Source organism: Ambystoma mexicanum, chromosome 11 (genome assembly GCF_040938575.1).
Source record: "Ambystoma mexicanum isolate Mex_15411 chromosome 11, UKY_AmexF1_1, whole genome shotgun sequence".
Classification (NCBI taxonomy): domain Eukaryota; kingdom Metazoa; phylum Chordata; class Amphibia; order Caudata; family Ambystomatidae; genus Ambystoma; species Ambystoma mexicanum.
The window spans coordinates 571158562-571180226 of record NC_090934.1 but is presented as its reverse complement, the minus strand read 5'-3'; the positions used below and the strand labels follow the sequence as shown (position 1 = coordinate 571180226).

Below are 21665 nucleotides of genomic sequence, written 5' to 3'. Positions count from 1 at the left end.
TGTAAGAGCAAGGAAATAATGCTGACTACTTTGCTTAATCCAAATTATATATACAGGTGTGTTTTAGGTTGCAATGCCTTGTGTCTGAAGGGCTTCTTCTTAGATGTATGGTAGATGATGATAGAATATGTGCAATGTATCTCAAAAACCACACTGGCATATATATTACAGGCTCTGCGGTAGTGACCCTGTAGTTATGGTTAAGTTGCTCAACCCATAGGAAGAGCAGTTTTTGGGTGGTGTATATCTTTGGCGCCATTTGACAAATCACAGATCTTTGCAAAAAAACATATGCAGCCAACTCTGAATTATTCTGTGAATATTGGTGACGTTTTTTCAAGGGGTGACAAAGTTATGGGGGTCACAAAACGTTTGTGATCAAATAGACATGAACGGAAACAATTTTTGCTTACGGCTACAGTCAAAACCGCTGGACCAATTTGCACTAAACTTGTGCACAGAGCAGCAACCAGATCCCGAAAGCATGGTTTTGCAAATGTGGTATTAAACTGTCCAGTAGATTTTTTTCAAATGCCCAAAATGTAGTTCCCCTAAAATTAGTGATATCTCAGTCTGGTCCAGCCATCTCACTTGCTGGTTTGGTGTCCGCGGACATCTCTAGACCAATCAGGGAGCCACATAACATTTGTGGACATGAAGTGCGTCAAAACATTTTAAATGGATGCTGGGTTGGATTTGCAAACTCACCCGCAGTCCGAGAGCATCGCAGTAAAAATATATTAAAAAACACATTACACTTTTAAAACAAAAGAACATCTCTGGGGAGGTTAGGAGTGATGAGGATGGGATATGTTCAGAAAAATCCACAAATTGGGTATTTTTTCTTCTCCGATATCCACAAACATGCTGTGATGTTTGTGAACTTGACAAATGTTCATGGACATCCGTGCATATATGACCATTACATGGTCAGTAAAGAGCAGTTATTAGATGGCTTGTAACTTTGGGACCGTTCAATGAAATTGCACACACTTTTGCAATAATGATATTGGCCCAACTTTTAATGTTGTTGTATAGTGTAGTGCCATTTCATCAAGATGGGGCAAAATTAGAGAGAGGGTGCCAATATTTTTAGATGGCTTAAAACATTTCAAACATTTGGACAGATTTGTTCAGTGGCACCAAATATATTATAGACACAACTTTTGTAAAGAGGGGGCTGCAACCCAACGTTTTGGAAGGATTTGCAGCATAATTATGCAAGGAGCATTGTCAAGGACACAAAAGCATGCTTTTACAAATCTGTCGTGTGTTTTATTTTTTTTAAAATCTCAATTCGTAGGTACAAAAATAGTGATATAGCTTTGGTGGCTGAGGCATACCCTGGGGCCATGGACAGTGGCTAGATTGTGCAGGTCATAACCAAATGACCTGCACAATCTGGCAACTGGCCACAAGGGACCAGCTACCTGGTAACATTTTCTAAATAGGGATAGACTACAATGGGAAAAAGAATTCTACCTGTGGCTACAGCCCGAGGTTCTGGGCGGGTTTGCAGTAAACATGCGTGAGGAGCATCTGAAAGGACCTGAAAGCATGCTTTTGCAAATCTTACCTGTGGTTTATGTTTTCCAAAGTGTCAAAATGCATGTAGAAAATAGTGATATATCTTTGGTGCCTTGGCAGTGGGCCTGGCCCTCGGCAAGGACAAATATGTACTCTGATTTGCTTATTGGGGCTGGCAGCATGGCCAAAGCCCATGCCCCATGGATTGTAGATACTGGGGAACATGCCGTGAGCACTGGCCTTTGGACACATTATGTGGATATAATGGACACTGGACCAGGATGTAGGCTAGGTGCAGTGGATAACAGAGGAGGTCGAGCCTCATGCCACAGGCAATTCAAACATGACTTGCATCCCAAGCATGCTCTGCTGAAAACGACACACATAAGTATTCACTGCAAAAATATGTTAAAGGAGGTTTAAAGTCCTTTTATATATGCTAAAAGAGGTATTATTAATAACTTATATACAGTGCTCTAACATCATGAAACATTTTCACTCATAAAAACCATTGGAATTCAATGTAAAAACGTTGTTAAAGGGGCATTATGGTTGCAAGGTAAAATCAAAAAGCAAAAGAAATTAACCAGTTATTGTAAGCTATCCAACCAAAACTCACACCCCCACCATGCACTGCTGAGACTAAAATCCAGGGCATCAAAGATTACAGCACAAGTGAAATTGCACCTTGAAACACTTGTGTGTGGGGGTGTGATAAATATCATAGCATATATCACATCACTGATGACATAAGTCCCTACAAGAGGTTTGGTTTAGAGTGTTCCTAGCAATATATGATGGGTGATCTGGAGACCACTCATGAACTACTCCATGATCACAAAATTCACTTACTGAAACAAACATTCTACTGAAGTTGTGTTGTTAATACAGCAATAGGCAATGGCTGCATCATAGACCATAGAAGTAGAACATGTTTAAACTGGCATGCTTGGCCAGTAGAATCACAATACCAAGCCTATCAGAATCTTTACTAATGTCAAAATTGGAATTAGCAGTTAACGATACAAGAATTACTACACACATGTGGTATTACAAAAATGCATAATTGTTAATGTTAATGAGTCATGTACTGCAACTACTGTCACTTGCATGGTCTTGTGGTGCTCTCTATACAGAGAGCATCAATGCAAAATTCTAGGGCACATAGAGGGAAACTCTAACACAGAGGAAACAAATACCATGACCAGAAAATGACACTAAGATTAGAGTTAATTATCATATACAAAACATGATAGTCTCTCTGGGGCCTGCTTATTGTCCCATTTATGTGTGCCATAAGTTCAGGCCAAACCCTAAGGAAAGTACCTTAAGAACATAGCACAAGGTTAAGGTCTACAAATACAGCACCTTTAGAGTTTGTGTAGCATGTCTTTAATGCAGTATGACCTGATCAAGTCCTCTGCTTAAAATGATCACTGTCACTGAACAAAAGCAAACGCCCAGGATATGTGATGTCAGAGAGGTCATCAATGATGCCATTACTGATGTCATCTGTAATGTCCTGGGTGTTAAGTCTTAGCAGTGCATGGCAGTGGTGTGAGTTATGGTAGCATAGCTTACCATAACTGGTGAATTTAATTGGTTTTTGGATTTTACCTTGCAAACATAATGTTCCTTTTCCATTTTTTCAATGCATTTCATAGGTTATTAGTGCAACTTATACATAACGTATCCTTTAACAAAGTGTTTTCATTGGAAAAAGTAAAATATATATATAGAGAGAGAGAGAGAGAGAGAGAGAGAGAGAGAGAGAGAGCAGAAGGTAGACTGTGAAGCAGTCAAGGATGCAGCGGCACTCAAGCTGAAATGTGAAAATTAAAGATGAAACCTTGATCCCTTTATCAGTTGCCAAAAATAGTCCTTTATTGATATATCTTCATGGACATGAGAGCATCAGAAAAACAACGTGTTTCACCCTGAAAGGGGCTACAATGCAAACCGACTCTAGATGATATGTACGTCGTCTTCAATGTTTCCATCTCCATCATGTTTCCATGTGTATGATACACAGTACTGCAACTGATACATTTACCATATCGGCAGACATGAAATCAACTGCAATTCCTCTATTTCCTTCAGCATATCTGATATCAACATCATATAATAAAGCACATGATTAACTGCACTATATCCCATCTTTTAGTTGATATTTTCAGATAAATGGTAATCTGCAACTTACCCACATTTAGATATTATTTAAGTAGTAATGCTGCATTTTGATTGTGTTAATAGGCGGTAACGCCCTTGCCCACCTTTACCACGTGGCAATGGCCTGAAGAGGGGAGCATTATTGCTATTAGGATATTCCACCAAAGGACAGGCAGAATGTACTGTTTTAAACCAGGAAATAAAAGAGAAATGCTGCAATGCTGGGACAGATAATATACAAAACCCACAGGAGCTCCCTTCCACTGCCCTGTCTGCAACTGTCTGGAACTGTTAAAAGTGTGTGCCATGTTTTGCAGGCAGCATATATGCTGTACTGTATCCCATCTTTAGGTCATAGTTTCATACATTTAAGTTAAAAATGATCCCTTGTCAAGAACACATGTATAGGTATAAAACAGACCTCCCTTCGTCTGAATTCTACATCATTGTAACAGGCCGATATAATCCATTATCAGGCCATCTAGCCAGCCACACAGGTATTCTTGCTATCAGCACTCGAGGTCCCCTTCAGAGGTTCCAATAGTATTGTATAAACCTAATGAGAATGCACCACATGTGCACGAGTGCTGCCATCAAAGGGTTGGTGCATCTACAGCCAACGTGATTGAGGAGGAAGTTCAGAGCCGTCAGGTTCTGGAACGCCAGAACGCTGATGAGATACCAATTTGTGGAGACAAGGCGGCATGGGGATGATGGAAAAGTGGGGGCAGTGGGTAGTCAGTGGCTGATAGGCATGGGAGGGCTGGGAGTGCCGGGTGTGCCCGGCTTCTTCAGAATGCAGTGTTAACCTGCAAGCCGATTGGTTCACTTGCCTGCCCAGGGTGCTAATCTTCAGTAGTTTTAGGAATGTGGCAAGTTGATATACAGACAAGCTGTAAAGCAGCTCTAAAACATGTGCAGATAGCTGTTAGAAAAGAAAAGGGTTCACATCTATATTCACACCGGGGAAGGGCGCTCAGTAACATCAAGTGGCTGGAATAGCGTGCGAGAATAAACTGTGCAACGCCTGCTGTTTCCAGCCATCTGAGGCCCTTCCCTGCGTGGCATCACCTGATTGTGGGGAGGCAATAGGGAGCCTCTCCCTATTGCCTTCTCAACCCCAAAACAAACCATACCTTTTGCCCACCCACTCTCTCCATCCGTACTTAACACCTTTTTGTTCTGGTCCCAGTGCTCGTTCCGCTCATGGCTGCCATAGAAATCCAAAAGGGACTAAGACCCTTTGCCTATGGTGGCGGCCATCGTTTTTAGTTTTATTCTCAAGAGAATGGGCTAGCACAATACACGCTGAGCCCATCTCCCTCCCCAAAAGTTTAACCATTTATATTCCCCCGGATGAACCCTAGGGTCTGAATGGTTATCACCCCCTTGTCGTGAGGCGGACATGGCCGGTAACAGCCCACAGCCCTTGCCGAGGCCCTGGCTCCGGCCAGGCCTGTCTAGGCTTGGGCTGGCAGGCCATTACTGGCGGTGTCCACCCCCAACGTGGGGTTGAATGCCGTATTATATCCCTGGTTATATCACGTCTGTAGAGGCTATTACCCACAAACATCAGACTTTTACCCACCCTCATGCAATTCAGAAAATAAATCGAGGCTCTGCTCTGAGAAACACCTTCCCATAAGTCGCTCCTCAAATCACCCATCCAGTATATAGTGATTATCACTATACAACTAACCACTGTTCCACTCCCACATTCACATTCAGGGCTCTTACCTGTTCCCCACTGGCTGTATATATCACTTATTCCCCAATACCCTAAATGGTATGGTTATGGTCTTATTGCCATTAGTACCCCGGCCCGTTGGATCGGGGTGCTAATGGCATTTTTTTCTGTTCTGAAACACGTTTCGGAACAGAAAAAAAAAAAAACAGCAAAAAAATGCCCGCCGTCATGGGAAGGGAAAACGTAGTCCGTTTTCCCTTTCCATGGCGGCCATCGGGAGCGGACGCGCTGCGAACAGAAGTGTTCCCAGCGCGTTTGCTTCCAAGACCAGAAGAAAAAAGAAGGTAAGTGGGGTCGGGAGGGTGGAAGGGAGGGGATGGGGTGGAAGAAAAAAAAAACGTACCGCGGTCTCCGGTGGGGGAACGATGGAAGCCTCCAGCCGTGTGGAGGATTAGAGCGGGGATGGCCCCGCTCCGAGTCTCCACACAGCTGGAGGTTTCCATCGTCCCCTGCCGTAGACCGCGGGATAGAAGGTAAGTGGGGTGGGGAGGAGGGAGGAAAGGCTTGGGGGAAAAAAAAAATCTTACCTGAGTCCCCGGCGGGGGACGAAGGAAGCCTCCAGCCATGGGGAGGCTCGGAGCGGGGATTGCCCCGTTTCGAGCCTCCTCATTGGCTGAGGGGCTGCCACGCCGGGAATAGAGTAGCCGGCCCGCACTGCGTGGATGGGAATACCGTGTGGTATGGCTTGCAAATGAGCCAATCACCACACAGTATTCCTGTTCAGCTCCCTTCAGCACTTTGTGAAATTGCAGAACATGTAACATGGGTAACTCAATTGCTCAAATGGAAACAGACACATGCTATGTTCTACACAGTCTAATGCAAATACGACATTTCAGATATCTTTCTGAAGACAAATGCCACTTTATTTACAGCAAGAACTACAGCGACAAGAGCCAACAGTCCATCAAATATCTCAAAACAGTCTGGCAATATACTACCTGCACAATAGACTTGTCTGCATGTATGGTAGGGATTAAGAGAACGAGCATTTTTTCTTTTATCTCTAAAGACAAGCAGACACACAAGGTGCTTAAAATCAACCACTAAGTTAACAGAGACCCTCACATTGACATGGCTGAATGTTCAGAGCAAGGCAGTCAACTGAGACTCTCATATTGACATGGCTGAATGTTCAGGGCAAGGCAATCCACGCAGACCCTCACATTAACATGACTGAATGTTCAGGGCAAGGCAGTCCACGGAGACCCTCACATTAACATGGCTGAATGTTCAGGGAAAAGGCACTCCTCGGTGCCCTTCAGAGGTCCAGTTTCCAGAATGGATGTGGTTAGCAGTACAATCTTTGGTATTTACTGCATGTAAAGTCTTCTCGAAACAATGCAACAGCAACTCTCAACTGGTTCCAGAAACCCTCAAATGAGCTAGGTTCCAAAAAGGCTGATTAGTTCCAAGGTTAAAATGGTGCTTCAGGCAACTGTGTCATAAAGACACATTGGGCCTAATTACAAATATGGCGGTCCGGAAATAAGGGTGCGGGTAGCAACGTACCGGCACACTTTCTGGATCACCTTATTACAAGAATGCCGGTAGGGGCACAGATCCCTCGGCAGGCCTGACCTGTCAGGGGTTCAGGCCCCTACCGACATGTCTATCACTGAAGCACTGGCACCGTTGGCAACAGTGCCATTGCTTCAGTGTCCCCATCCCCATGGAGCCTTGTTGGACTCAATGGGAATGGGGACCTTACAGATCCGCCAGCATTTGTTATATCCCAGTGGTACCAGGATATCAGGTGGCGAAATCCGTGTTCGGGGGTTATCGCCAACCTCGGAATGAGGCTCAATGTCTCTCTTGTTAGTACCACATGCAATCGCTCTCACACCACAGCAATACAAACGTAAATGAAGTACATCAGAAATTGCACACCGACATATTGATACATCTTGGCAAAATTGAACATCAATAAAAGGACACACATCATTCGTATAGTACATGTTAAGTCTTGATTGATCAATCATGAGTGAAGGGATCAGAGGCCGCCTTACAGTCAGAGCTGTTAGAGGCTGGTAAAGACAGATGCCAATTGTTATATGTAGACGTCCTTCTGCCAAGTGAGAACCTCGTGGACATATCAAGAACGTGGCTAGGAGCTGCTCTGCTGAGTACACCCACTTCTCAAATGAGGCGGAATGTTCTCTTCTGTTTAAACTGGAGTCCATAGCAGTGAACATCTGACCAACCATCTACATTTTAGTGACACAAAATGAAAGGTGACACTGAAAGGGTAATGTACTTTAGTGTTAAAGGCTGCAGCTTCACTCGGACTGTCAGTGCATATTTTATTTAACAATATAATATATTAGTATGGAATGTGCGATGTACCTTCATGTGTACTAAAGAGTCAGTCACTTAATGCTGGGGATAACACACGGAGATACTGAGGTTAACACAGTCCTAGGATGAGCTCAACAATATATGATCATGCCTTGGTCACAACAGAATTGGTAAATATTGGATACAGCGTTGATGCTTACATCAATTGGTTCTGGTTTTCCTGATTGTTATGTGCAGACTTTTCATAATGACATTTGTAATGGGGACATTCTATATTCTATTCTATTTCTATAGCTTTACATAAGACTAGTGGTGCCAGGAATCCAGTGGCAAGAATGAGCTGTAAAAATGAATTAGGCAATGGTGATCCATACATCAGGAAGTGCCCAGGCAGGCTACTTGTCATTTATGAGAGAGGCGACATTTTGGTGACTTCATTTTTTTCTGAAATCTACACCCACAAGAAAGAAAGTGTTTTAACACATTTAAAACTGATTATATATTAAGTAGATGCGTAGCTTCCATGGACCTACGTCGTATAGCGACAAACTAAAAAGAACCATCCACGTACTAACAGTCAAGATGCCAAGAGCGGTCCTTATCTGCATCCAGTAGATGAACTCTTGAAACCATATCTCAATGTGACGTAACCAACAATGACAAACTTCATACAAATAACCAACACGTCACAGATGGTCCTTATTCACAGCACTGCTGTTGGGGAATGTCTCTGCCATTGTTCTAACAGGCCATTACCAGACTGCTTGAGATCCTCTCTCTTCTTTAAGCATGCACCCTTCTTTAATGCAAAGCACATCATGACAACTATCTTTACTACATAGTAAAAGCTAGTATTTCTACCCAACCTATAACGGGATCTTCCATTTCAGTGCATTTTCATGCTAACAGCATTGAGCATCAACAATTGCTTATTGCACTTCCCGGTAGCTGGATTCGCCAATTAGAGGACTTTAAAATTGCCTGGGATTCAGAAAAAAATCACACTGTCTTCTGGCACACATCATCATTGCTCTACAATCCACACACTGGTGTAGTGTGTTAAAGTAAATTACACTTATCACTGTTCCTCTGATTCACAAGACCTTTTATGGCATCAGACAAAACTATTATCAAGCAGAAAGTGCACCTGCACATGCTTCATATGGCATTCCATTGAGCTTCATCGCATCTTTAGCATGTACCATAACATGCTAAAAGGGGCTCTCCACTGAACAACAATGCACTTCGTTTCAAAAGTCAAAACAGACATCAATAAGCAAAGCAACTTTCTGGAATCCTTATTGAACTATTTAAGGAAAAGTAACACTTTAAATTCTCCTTGCCCAACCTTGTAGCATTAAACAATCACCAACAGGAAATAGTGATGTCTAGTTGGGTTTTGGGACCAATGCTGCCGTTGGCCAGTGCATACCTCATTAAAGACTACTCATGTAGGCTGCTCTTTTCCCCTTGCGGCCCATGTCCTGTGATGGATCATTCTGAACTCAATCAACTACTTTGTAACTTTTGTGTGCACTCACATTTTCTATGCATTTGTGTACCTGCTTGTTGGGTTCCTATCTTCTCCGTATTCCGGGTTTTTTAAGTGCACACGTTTAATGTAAATACCACACACGCTTCTTAAATCAAGGTATAGGAGACCAAAAGACCTGCCACGTTTAACTGCCTATAAAGACTTAACAAGGGTTGACTATCCTTCCTTCAGAAACAGGTAAAACGACCCTGAAACCTTGGAACATGTCAGTGGTGCAACACTTGTTATTAAACAATACACACATGTTACCTTCCATTTCAATTAAAAGCAACTCGTCATCACAACCATCAGCTTTGAAAGAGTGCATCACCATAGGTCTGCTTTTGCCACCAGCAAAAGTTGGGTACTTAAAATCACATTACTCCAGCTCAAAAGGAAAGATCATTCAGCTTAAAACTACATATTCAAATTGGGAGGAAAACCCCAAACAAATTCATCCCACAAATGTAATACACTTTTCTTGCTTCAGCAAATGAAAATATAAAAGTAAATTCCACCTGTCCTACCTCAATGAGAAAGTCTCCTGTTCTTAGGGCAGCTTGCCACGCCACCCCACCTTCATCCACTGATTCCAGGTACTGCAATGCCGGAAAGGCCGGAGTAGGAGTAAATTCTTCAATTGGTGTGTCGGCTTGAGAAACAAAGAACAGCATACTATTAAGACTCCGAAAACCAAGTTGGTCAGTTGACTCACAAATCTGTTCATGCGCGTTGATGGCTTGCCACATTAGTGCAAAGAGAAAGTTTTGGTTGTATATTTTGCTTGATTTCTTCTCTGCTAAGAACTGCCTCAACATTGCCAGAGCCACCATAGGCGCAAAACTAGACCATTGTAATGTCCTCCTTCTTGGCACCTCCACAAAAAACATTAACAGGTTACAAATTGCACAAAACAATGTGCTTAGGGCAGCTCTCAGTATCCCCAGGAGAGAGTACATCTCCTAAGCAAGACAAAAGGCCCACCAGCTCCTAGTCAAAGAGCACATATTGTTCAAGATTCTTACAATCACTCACAGATGCCTATCTCAATAAGCACCCACCTACCTAATGGAACAAATACACCAAGTCCAAACACTCAGATCAAAACATGACATACTCACACCAAATCAATTCCTACCTTCAATAAAGCCAAAGATGGCTTGTCCAGTTTTGAAGTATTAGCACCAAAATCCTGGAACTCGCTACCACTCGAACTCAGAACAGAAACCTCCCTCATGGCTTTCAGAAAGGTACTAAAAACTAAACTTTTCAAGTAAACGTCACCCGCCTCGCTGTTCCCCTGTAACCATGGAACAAGAGCAATGTTTATAACTAACCGTTTTTATCTTGCAACGAAAATACTGTACCTATGTTTTACCTGTATCCAAGTGAATATTCTGTAACATTGCCTCGATGCACGAGGTAAGTTTGTGCGCTTTATAAATGCAAATAAATAAATATGTCTACCTGAATAATGTAAGTTGTGGTCAAATTTTACTACCTGGTATTTTTAGTGTCCTTTTCACAAAAGGCGATAATCGACATTGCATAAAATATACATTTCCCACAGGGCGATGCTTTCTAAATAACAATAAAATATGTCTATTTAAAGAGGGCACTTCCGCCACCAGCGGGCCTCTTGGTGCTGACAGATATTTATTGATACCCAACTCTGATGTAGGCGTTCTATAAACCTAGGAAGGATGAAGGGCTGAGTGCACTAGTTGGGATTCAAACCGGCGAACATTCGGTCAAACAGTCCACTGAGCCTCAGATCCAGCATGTGGTTGTATGATTAAAACAGTTTCAGAGGTACATATAAGTGCACAATTTGAATGATTGAAAATTAACTGGAACAACCACGTTTTCTTCTACTGTCCACTCTGGCAGATAGTGAGCATTTCCCAGCTTGAGTGGTGTTACAGGTTAGACATTTGGGAGCAAGATCTATGCCAAGAGCAGACTTGTGAAGTTCAACTTGTTTATTGGATTAGTGCACAGAGTCGGGCCATCTCAAACAAAACAACCCCAAGATGGCCTTTCTCCAATTTCTTTCCATCTAAGTCTCCTTTCTGATCTCCACTCTCACAGTTCTAGTGGTATGGACAAGGTTTCTACTGTGCAAATGTGGGTTATATCACCCCCCTTTTCAAGTCCCTTGGGAACACAAGCCCATCAAATCTGGTCTTAGTCAAAGGTGAGCTTAGATGTGGCTTTCCTGGGTACCATACCTCAATACCAATGCAGTCCCCGATATCTGGAAGGGCGTTCTGGGCATTCCTCACAAGTGACATGGGGGTCATCCAGGAGGGAGGTAGAAGGATTGTTCCCCACTAGCATTCTTACATGTTTCATGGGTCTAACCTTCCCAATGACTCTTCAAGTTAATCTATGCTCCCTGACCCCAACTGGAATCTCATCCGCCTTCTAGACCTGCCCAGTGCCTGACCGGCCCTCTGAAATTTCCTGCTTCTGGCTGACTGATCCTAGTCCAGCTCTCAGCCTCTCAAATCAATATCTTGTCAAATGCCCAATCTTTTTCGTTATCTAGTTCCCTCTTGTTCCTCTGCCATGCTTCAGCAACATATTGCATGTCATCCTAATCTTCCCTTCCTCACTCCAAGTCTCCTTGTCTGAAGAAATCTCTTCCTTGCTTTCCTGTCCATCGACCACCTCCTCCTCCTGGACCTGCACAACTCTTGGACGGTTCTTGCTGCTTCTACCTTCTCTCTTGATCTTAGTGCTTTATCATCTGGTTTTGCCACAGCCTCAACTACCTTCTGCTGTTCTCGTGCCACCTCCACCTCTCCGGTTACTACCACCACCTTCAACTCCACTCTGGGCTGTACTTCCTGCCTACTTTCATCTACTGTTATTACCTGCTTCCAATCCACTGTGGGCTTTACTGACCCCCTCCTGGCTTCCAATATTACACCTTCATTTCACTTCACTCGAGGTTGTCCATGATCCCGCCTCCCCTCTGCTCTTTTTTTACCTCTTCCACTCTTGATTTTTCTTCCTCACCCTTTGCATCTGTTCTTATTACCCACTTTCACTTGACTCTGGGTTTTACTACCTATCTTCTTCCTTCTGATATTACTCCCTTACTCCCATTTCTCTCACTACTGCCTTCTCTCATATAGGTGTCATCTCCCCCTCTCATGTTGCAACCTCTTCAGCTCCCCTCTTCAGCGCACTCTGTTCTGCAGACTTCAAAAATATCTCACCAGTCTCTCTTCACCCCAGCATTTTCCAGTCTTCAGCCTTCCCCCAAAAAGAGCCTGATGCTCCTGTCACCCACACCACTGAACTGGGCTGACCAACTTGTATAGTAACACTTCCCTCAAACCCCTCTAACCCTGGGTGGGACTAGGTCTGATGGGCTGCAGTTGGGGGTCTAGAATATTTGAGGATTGTGATTTAACAGGTTCTCTCACTTCCTGACAGTCAGAATGAGGCTGAGGGAGGTGGTTGTTCTAAATCTATAACCACACGAGGCTATGATAACATCATTTTATGTAGAAGAATAAAGTATATCTAGGGATGTTTTAAGAAATGTTTCCAAGTGTCCTGCAATGTTCAAGTTATTTTGGTCAGTTTGCAGATGGGCAGATTTTGCAGGCAGACATGCAGCCACATGTGGCTAAGCGAATTGTGCAGCACATGCGAAAACTGGGTTTGTCGTGTACCAGGCTCAAGGGGGTCTTTCCCATTCTATCCTGTGTGTGTAAAGTGGACGCGGAAGCATTTCTCCCTCTCGGGAGGATAGTTCAGTGGCAACATGCTCGCCTTGGAAGGAAGACGACACAGAGAAACACAGGTCCGATCCCCAAGTCCGCGCTTAGGAACATCTAGATATTAAGTGCGTTATAAATAACGTATCATCTCATATCAATGAGGTGGGGATAGTGACTTCCACAAATGAAGTCCCAGTTAGGGAAGACTAGTGAGGGTATTGACCTGTTCGATAGACCCCTGCTAGGTGGTGGGACCGGCAAACAGTAACAAAGGGTTTCTCCCCATACTGCCCTGAGTCCATCATCTACTGGCTTGGGGAAACCTGACGCTGGAGTTGCCCATCAAGTAATCACCAAAGCTAGGCAGGGAATTCCACAAAGGCATGCATATTGGGTAAGTTGCTGAGGCTTTTACTACTCTAGTTAGAAAATGAGAGCTGATAGTGGGCATATTGTATGTGCATGGCAGTCGTTACAGTAATACCTATGAATTCCGTCTGCTTCTTCTGTTGTAAAATGCAGGCAGTCATCCAAAGTGATTTCAGCCCCTATGCCAGCATCAAAATTAGAGAGAGGTGGCTGAGCGTATCCTCCACTCCGTGCCCTCTCCATCAGAGGGCTTGTTTCTGCTCTGCATGCTTTTTTTCTGATCCATGCCACTTCTATGCCTCACTCAAATGAGTCTGCTAGTGTGAGATGTTTACATCTAATAGTTACATTTTTTTTAAATAAACATTTCTTAGGTTGAATATAAGGATACATCTTCTGAAAGTAAAGGAATTTGGGAAATTCTTCCTATGACAAAACTGTTGGAATGTGAAAGACCCCCCCCATTTTCCCAGAATCTGGAACCTCCTCCCTGTCAACACCAGACTTGCCCCCTCACTTCTACAGTTCAGGATGGAGCTCAAGACCCTACTCTTCAAGGAATCGCTTCTCCCCTAAACCTAGGTCCACACAACCTCCACTTCCCACTGTGAGAAACCAGAAGGTGTTTTACCGGCTAGCCCCTGGGGATCTGCCATCCAGGTGGCCAGGACAGGTCCATCACTTTTGGATCCAGTTCCTGGGGGTGGACCAGTGCAGGAGGATCACCTGGATGAGTGGTATTTTAGGAAGTGGGACACTGGATGGTGAGACCCCTTCCCTGTAACACCTTTTCCCTATCTTCCCAGGTAGGATACTTAGGAACTCCGGCACCCCGTTCCTGACACAAACACTTCCTCACAGACACTGTGAGAGAAAATGTACTACAAGGGTCAGGCAATTAATTACACACTTACACACACACACACTTACACACACTTACACACACTTACACACACACACACACTTACACGCACTTACACACACACACACACACACACACACACCCCCACCCCCCCACACCCCTCACCCCCCACCCGCAAGTCAAAGCACACGAGGAACAGCAGTTCCAAAATGGTAGTTTAATACGAGGAGAAAGACGGCAAGACCAGAGAGGGTTGCAAGGAGGGAAGAGCCCTTGACCGCTTTGAAGAAAGAAAACTACTTTCACGAGCCTCAGAGAATACAAAACATAAGACCTGTAATTAAAGCTGAAGAAACGTGAATTGTGTGTCGAAAGGTACCCGGGGCTCTCTCGCGTCTTTAGCCAAGGTGGGGAGGAACGGTTGCCAACTTGGTACTGTCCTTGGCTCCAACAGCAAAGCAGCGTCAATGAAGTCAGCACAGCCTGTGAGTCGGGGACACTGGTAGCAGACCGGTCTGTGTTAGAACCAAGGATACAAGCGGCAACATTGTATAGAGGAATCTGAAGAGAACAGTGTGTGAAGTGTATGTGATGAGCGACGCAAACATAATTGAACTTCAAAGGAATGACTGAACTTTTGAAGCCAAGATAGATACCATATACAGAGTGGTCCGGCACTACATGGGTGGTCATTCAAAGGTCTCTGTTAGGTATCCCATTGGGAGGTGGCAAATGTAAATTGTGAATGGTGAAATCGAAGAAGTCCTGCAAAGGGTCAAGGTAAACCCCATGTGCATTCGAAGGTCTTTAATAGCTAATAACTGTAATTGGTCCAAGTCCGGCTGAGGGAGACTAATTGTGTAATAGGAAGGATCTGAGCCCGGCTGAAGGGGATCCGGGGTAAACCGTGAGTCACCTGAGAAAGAATATTCTCTGAACATTGGATTAGGGGATCTGAGCCCTGAAAGAGGGGGGGATCCAAAGTAACAATTGTGGTATAAAAAGGGATCTGAGCCTGGCTGAGGGGGCTCCAGGATGAAGAGTGAATCCCCTGACTTGATTACCTGTAAGAAGAAGAGAACTTTTTCGTTTGGTTTGGTACATCAGGCCCTCAGAATCAAGAGACTTTGATAACCTAAGAGACTTGGGCACAGAAGGCCTTGATGATGGTAATGGAACTGTATCCTCATGTCGAAGAAGCCCCAAAGTGTGCTATACTCGAGTGAACCACTTTGTCCCATGTTGACAACATGGGGAAGGGAGGCCAATGGCCTGAACATCCATTTTTGTAAACACTTCCATCTTTTTCATGAACACTACCCCCACACTATTCTGTATTTAGAGGTAAGGATTGGCAATCGTTATTTTTTTAGTATAGGCCCTTTAATTTTGATGCAACTCTTTTTTGTGATACTGCAGTGTAAGTTGGAGCATGGAAAGCCAAAGTATATAAGGCATCTTTAAAACAGTGAGGTTTCCACATAACGAAAATCAAGTGAAATGAATGTCCACAAAGTCCAGAGCTAGGCTCCTGTTCAGCTATTAGTGCCAAAGAGTACTGGCAAAGTAAAGAGCTCATGGTCCGGGTGAGCCCGTCTGACCTAGGTTGGGACTCACTCACTTTTCTCAAGGTTGTAGGGCATTCAGCCTCTTTCAGCACCTTCAGGCATATGTTGGCTATCCTCGGCAGAAATTGCCTGGCTGGCTGATACCAGTCTGTTTCTTTCCTATATGTCTTGGGTTGATTTTCAGCATGTGATCTTCCTAGCCCTCTGCCAAGGCCAAAGTCTTTAGATAGGCTACCTTTCCCTGGCTCAGATCCTTTAAGAGCCAAGGTCACTAGCTTCAAGGAATGGCTCCTCCATCCCACCTAGGTTCACAACCTTTCGTCTCCTCACCTAATCTGAGACTGGGTGATCTACACCACCCCTTTTTCCTTCCCTGGGTGCTTTTATATCTCTTGCTGAGGTTCTGAATAGGCAAGTGTTATTTAGTTTCTTTTGTCGGCTTGCCTGTTCCTCCAGTGCCCAAACTATGGCTCCCAGCTAGTCTCAGTTTCACCCACTTGGACACATGATTATTGAAGGCACCGATATTGTGAATAAGTCACAGAAGGAGCTAGAACACACTTCAAACAAAAGTGCCCCAGTACTTTTAAAAACAACTTTTGAAATGACCCATCACCTTAACTGCTAATTGATGTGGTGAGACAAACAGATCTATGTATTGTGGGAGGACGGGGGTTGCGGGGGCGGGTGTTTCTATGCGTATATGTGATGTCTTACAATGCCTGACTGTTCACAGCACACACTACTCATCACAAACCGCTGAATAGGGTCCTGCCATGTTTTAATTTCCATAGGTATTTAATAGTACTAATACCACATTACATTGCATTCTGGTGCATTGTTGAATGAGAATGTGCAATACAGTTCATGATTATAAAAATGCATTATCTTATTTTAAAAAATCCTGTTTGGTGGTGATTGGTACAACTTTGTATTGCTTTGGAAGTGCAGAAACTGGTTGCAAGTGCCACAGGTTGTTTAATACCTTTCGTTATGGAAAATATGGACAGAGAAAGGTGTGGTTGCCCCTTGATAAAGTGTTTTTCTGGGATTATGTCGTATGGATGATTTACCTATGAAGTGAGGTGTTATCCTCTGGACTGACGTTTGAGGAAGTGCTAGAATTTCATTTCAGACTGAATCGTAGTCCCCATTGGTAATAAAAAACTGAAAAATGTGGGCACTTCCAGGTCTGCACGCTCCCTAAACTAGTCTAGAAATGCATTGAAAACATGTTTAGGGCTCTGGGTCAATTTCTTAAGGGAAATAACGTACTGTGACCTACAGTGGTAAAAATGTGCTGGGACAATGGCTTTGGCTGTACATTCTAAGTGGGTGTTATTTAGGATGGTCTAGTTTCCATGAAAGAAAAATTAGTTGCCTGAAGTGATGATCTCTTTCATTTAATTTGTAGCTACACAATTCATGGCACCAAAGGCTAATATTACCCAAGTTATGAGCTAAGACAACCGAACTCCTGCCCAATAAGTGACACACAGCAGCTCCATCGTGTTGATGAATGTTGACTTGTTAACATTTGCATTTTATGCACCCTTTTTAGTAGTTTCACTGTGGCATGAGGACTGCTATTTTTGTATTAGCACTATGCGGTTCTGTGAAATGGACCCAAACACTTTATATGAAATGCTGGCCTATTTGTTAAAAAAAAGTGAGCCCTAAAAGTAGTCTAGCTGGTTGAGTTTGGGGGGAATATTATTTATTATTTTTTTAATTAAAGTGCGCTGCAATAAATGCAATTCTGCTCAGGGATTAACTGTGGCACAACACTGTGCTACATGTAAATCAGACATACAATGAATTTATAATTTTTTTCTGTTTAACATTTGTATTTGAAGTCTTTTGAAATACTGGGATGTTCCAAATGGACAATGTTTATAGCTCCAGGGAATGACTCCCTTCCCCAGCTTCCTTTTCACCAATATGTAAAAGTTCAAAAAATTAATAAACAAGTTCTTTGCAATTTGCGATGGAAATTCCCTCCTTTTGGTATTTCCACAATTCCAGGGAATGGCTCCCCTTCCCAGGTTTCCTTCTTCCTCTGAAATGAAGAGTTCAAAAATATGGAAAAGTTCAATCTTCCTCCTACGTCCCTCTTAAAATACCAGCCTCTCCCTGCTCTTGATGCTCTTCTTTCATCCACATATGTACTCAAACTCTTTCTGCTCTTAACTTTCCTCCTCTGTCCCTCTTAAAACTCTGACCTTTTCTTTACAAGCCCTTCCTTCATCCTCCCTGGTCCTGGAATAAGAAAGTTCCTTGTAACCCAAGAGGGTAACTCCCTCCTTTCTGTGTGCTCACAGTTAAAGGGAATGGCTGCCTTCCCCAGATTCATCGTTATACTCAAGAGAACTCAAAATTCCCAAAGGCATGAATCCTCCTTGGATTTCTCTTTCCAATATTTGCAATTTGGGTGTGGGTCCCAGCGTTGCAGGTAACCTGGTATACACCCTGCCAGGTGTTCTCTCCACCTTGAAAACAACTCACAATCTCAAGGGACATTGGTCTTCTTGAGATTCTCTTCCACTGTAGTTTATTGCAGAGCTTTTTAATTTGCCTGGTAATACTCTCATGCCAGGGTTTGAACACTTCACCTTGCCTGGTATACTCTCCTGCCAGGACTTCTATGCTGTTATATTTCCTTTTGCCCACAAAGTGATGTTTGTCCTCTGTTGGCTTTTCACCTCCGGTTCCACAAAGTTCCTTTCAACATGTGTACTTGTATTTATTGTATTTCCTCTTTTCAGGTATGAGCTTGGCGAACCATTTGTGGTATGGTTTAAGACCACATTAAACCCTTTGCAGGTTTCATTCCGCGTTTCGCTTGTTACTTTCATGGAGTGGCATACATTCTTAGGCACCCCGATAACCAGTCTGTCTTCCCTTTGTTTAGCGGGTGCTTTGAATGCTTCTCGTACCTCTTTGTATCTTCTCCGAGCAGCTTGTTGGCTCAGCGTGTGTCCCATCAGTCAATGTAGCTTTGCCGCATTTGATTCCACTCTGTGCAGCTCCCGCTGCTTTTCCAACACAGGCAACAAGCCCTCTGTCACTCGGTTTCCTCTTGCGCTGCCGGGGTTTGCCTCGGCTTCACTTCCCACAGTGTTCTCTCCCATAGCATGTCTCTGCGTGGCTTGAAGCATTATCCAGCTTCTGCACTTCTTCCGCACGCCATCTGTCAGCTGCTGTGAATGTAAAGTTCCTAGCCAAATGGAGCAATTTTGAAAGACTAGAACACTGAGGCCGTTTATCGGTTCAAGTCATCTTCATTGTTCTGTCTCAGTTACGGTCCTGGTGTCTCTAGTATAATGTTGAGGAAGCTGGCACTAGATCTCTGGGAGTAATCTTTACTGCTCCATGCCTCTTCCTCATCTCAGTTATTATCATATCACTCCCTGGCCCTCATTACGACCCTGGCGGAGAGGGGTTTACGCCAGCGTAATGCATGGCGTACCTCTCCGCCAGACTACGACATTCCGTAGCGCCATGGTGATTTTTACGCCTGCTTTTTTGCAGGCGGAAAAATCCATGGCGCTACGGGACTTGTTGTTAATTACGCCACCGTAATTTACGGTGGCGTAATTAACGCCTTCCCCACTCCCATTATACCCTATGGGGCAAAAATGGGAATGGGGAAGGGTAAATGGGGATTGGGGACTTACCGCCCCGCCAACCTCGGAATGGGGCGGTAAGTCCGCCAACCCCCATGGCGGTGTTGGCAGCTCTGCGCCATGGTCCATGGTGCAAATTGCACCATGGACCTCCGCCAGGGTCGTAATGAGGGCCCCTGTCTGATGTTGGAGACTGTATGAGGTAGACTTGGCAAGGGTTTTAGGCAAAGGGTTACAAAATGCCATTAAGGCATGAGGAAGAGAAGGGACATATCTAAAAGGGATGGAGAGGCTACGTGACTTCCTCCAATGATGCCATGTCACCCCTCTCAGGGACACCTCCCCCCATGTGGTCCTCCCTCATATAGCCGCCCCCAGGGTCAGGTAGCGGCTGCCTTACCCTGGCCACATGAGGGAAGAGTGATGACATTGTCAGATCCATCACATCCAAGAGAAGGGAGTTGAGTTCAAGGCGGGTGGCTGCAGCAGGCTTGGAAAGGTTAAAGTGCTGTGCATGGAAATGGGGATGTTGTTGGGAAGTGACTGAGGAGAATGTTCAAATCAGGGAAGGAGCTGAGAGGACCAGGGGGTCGTTATAGAGCCAGAACAGTATGGGGAGTAGGAATTGAGTAATAGCATCATTAAATGAGGAATAACTGATATCAGAGGGTGTGGGGGGCAGTGGTTGGGCTTTATTGACAAGGAACATCATACCACTTGTGCATTCCAGAGGCCAAGTGAAAGGAGGTGGAGAGGAGCAGGTGTTGTGCAGTAGGTGAGATGGATAGCCGAGTTTGAAGTTCTTGTGACAATGGGAGCATTGGGTTGGGGGGGGGGTGGGAGCAGCGGGAAAGAGAAAGATTAGAGAGTGAGGTAGAAGCTAAAAGGTGATTCTCCCATTGTAGATATCTATTCATCTCCTACACATGCTGTTTACATGCCTGTTGTTGATAAAGTTCTAATGTATATATGTCTTTATTCAAGAATAGGGTACACTTTTGAACAGATATGACTTACAAAGTAAGCAATAACAGAGAGGTAGTCCTAATGTAAGGTGACTTTACATATGAACATTGTTGAAATGAATGGCGTATACCAGGTGTTGAAGGGGCAACAGTAGGAATATAAGCCTGGGAGAGGGACTGGAGGACATTAGATTTAACTTTTGGAGCCTACGGCCAGTAGTTACATATTTATAAATTACATGGAGTAACCCACAGGACAAAATGCAGGGAGCTGAGATGGGTGTTTAATTTGGGTAGGAGGGGGGGGGATTATGCGGGTTAGCAGGTGGTGTATGAGCCTTGTTTTGCAGAGTTCCACTGAACATATGGCTTATGTGGCCAGTGGGGAGAGTATTTCAGAGGACTGAGGCAGATAGGCATAAGGAGCAAAAGTGGGAGGAGGCACAGGGGGCGGCAGAGTAATAAGTTGCAAGGAGGAAGTACATTGGAGATGCATTCAGCGAGTTAGCGGGTGCAAGATGATAAGGAACAAGTTACTTACCTGTAACTGTTGTTCTCCAGCATGGGTCTGGCATGGATTCACATGCTCATGAATATTCCCCGTCGTCAGGCTGGGAATCCTCGGTAAAGAAAAAATCAGTATCAGTTTCGTTTCTGATCTGTCTTTCGTAGTAGTAACCAATCACTGATCTCTGAGTCATACTGACCACAGCCAATGACTGCCCGCTACCTAAGCCCCGCCTCTGGCAGCCATCTTCAGATTTGGTAGCACGTGAAGTGGCAGTATGACCAAGTGAAGAGCCGCAGAGGGGTAGGAGGGAGGGTTTGCATGTGAATCCATGCCAGACCCATGCTGGAGAACAACAGTTACAGGTAAGTAACTTGTTCCTTCTCCAGCATGGGGTCTGGCATGGATTCACATGCTCATGAATAAAGAATACATAGCAGTACACACATGCACAACCACGGGAGGTGGCAAAGGCTCAACATTAAGCATTACATCAAACTCAACATTAAGCTATTCTTACCTCCTCACCAGGCTCACCTTAGGCGAACAGATTGCGCAGCACTGCTTGGCCGACCCTGGACTCCTCCCTGGAATCCCGATCGACGCAGTAGAATTTCGTGAAGGTGTGGGTCGACCTCCACGAAGCAGCCCTGCAGATGTCCAGCAAGGGCACACCAGATAGGAACGCCGTGGTAGCTGCGATCGCTCTGGTGGAATGGGCTCTCGGACGGCCAGGCAGCGGTCGGTTTGCCAAC

The 21665-nt window shown here is 44.4% G+C and overlaps 1 protein-coding gene across 9 annotated transcripts in view; it reads right to left on the bottom strand.

Annotated features, from left to right (window-relative positions):
* The window catches only part of SHANK2 (SH3 and multiple ankyrin repeat domains 2), a 4166579-nt gene that overhangs the window by 912768 nt on the left and 3232146 nt on the right, over window positions 1-21665 (bottom strand). For all 9 annotated transcript variants that reach the window (XM_069623409.1, XM_069623408.1, XM_069623411.1 and 6 more), the window contains one exon: window positions 9803-9927. In XM_069623409.1, the coding sequence (XP_069479510.1) occupies window positions 9803-9927 (125 nt within the window). The remainder of the gene's footprint in view (window positions 1-9802; window positions 9928-21665) is intronic.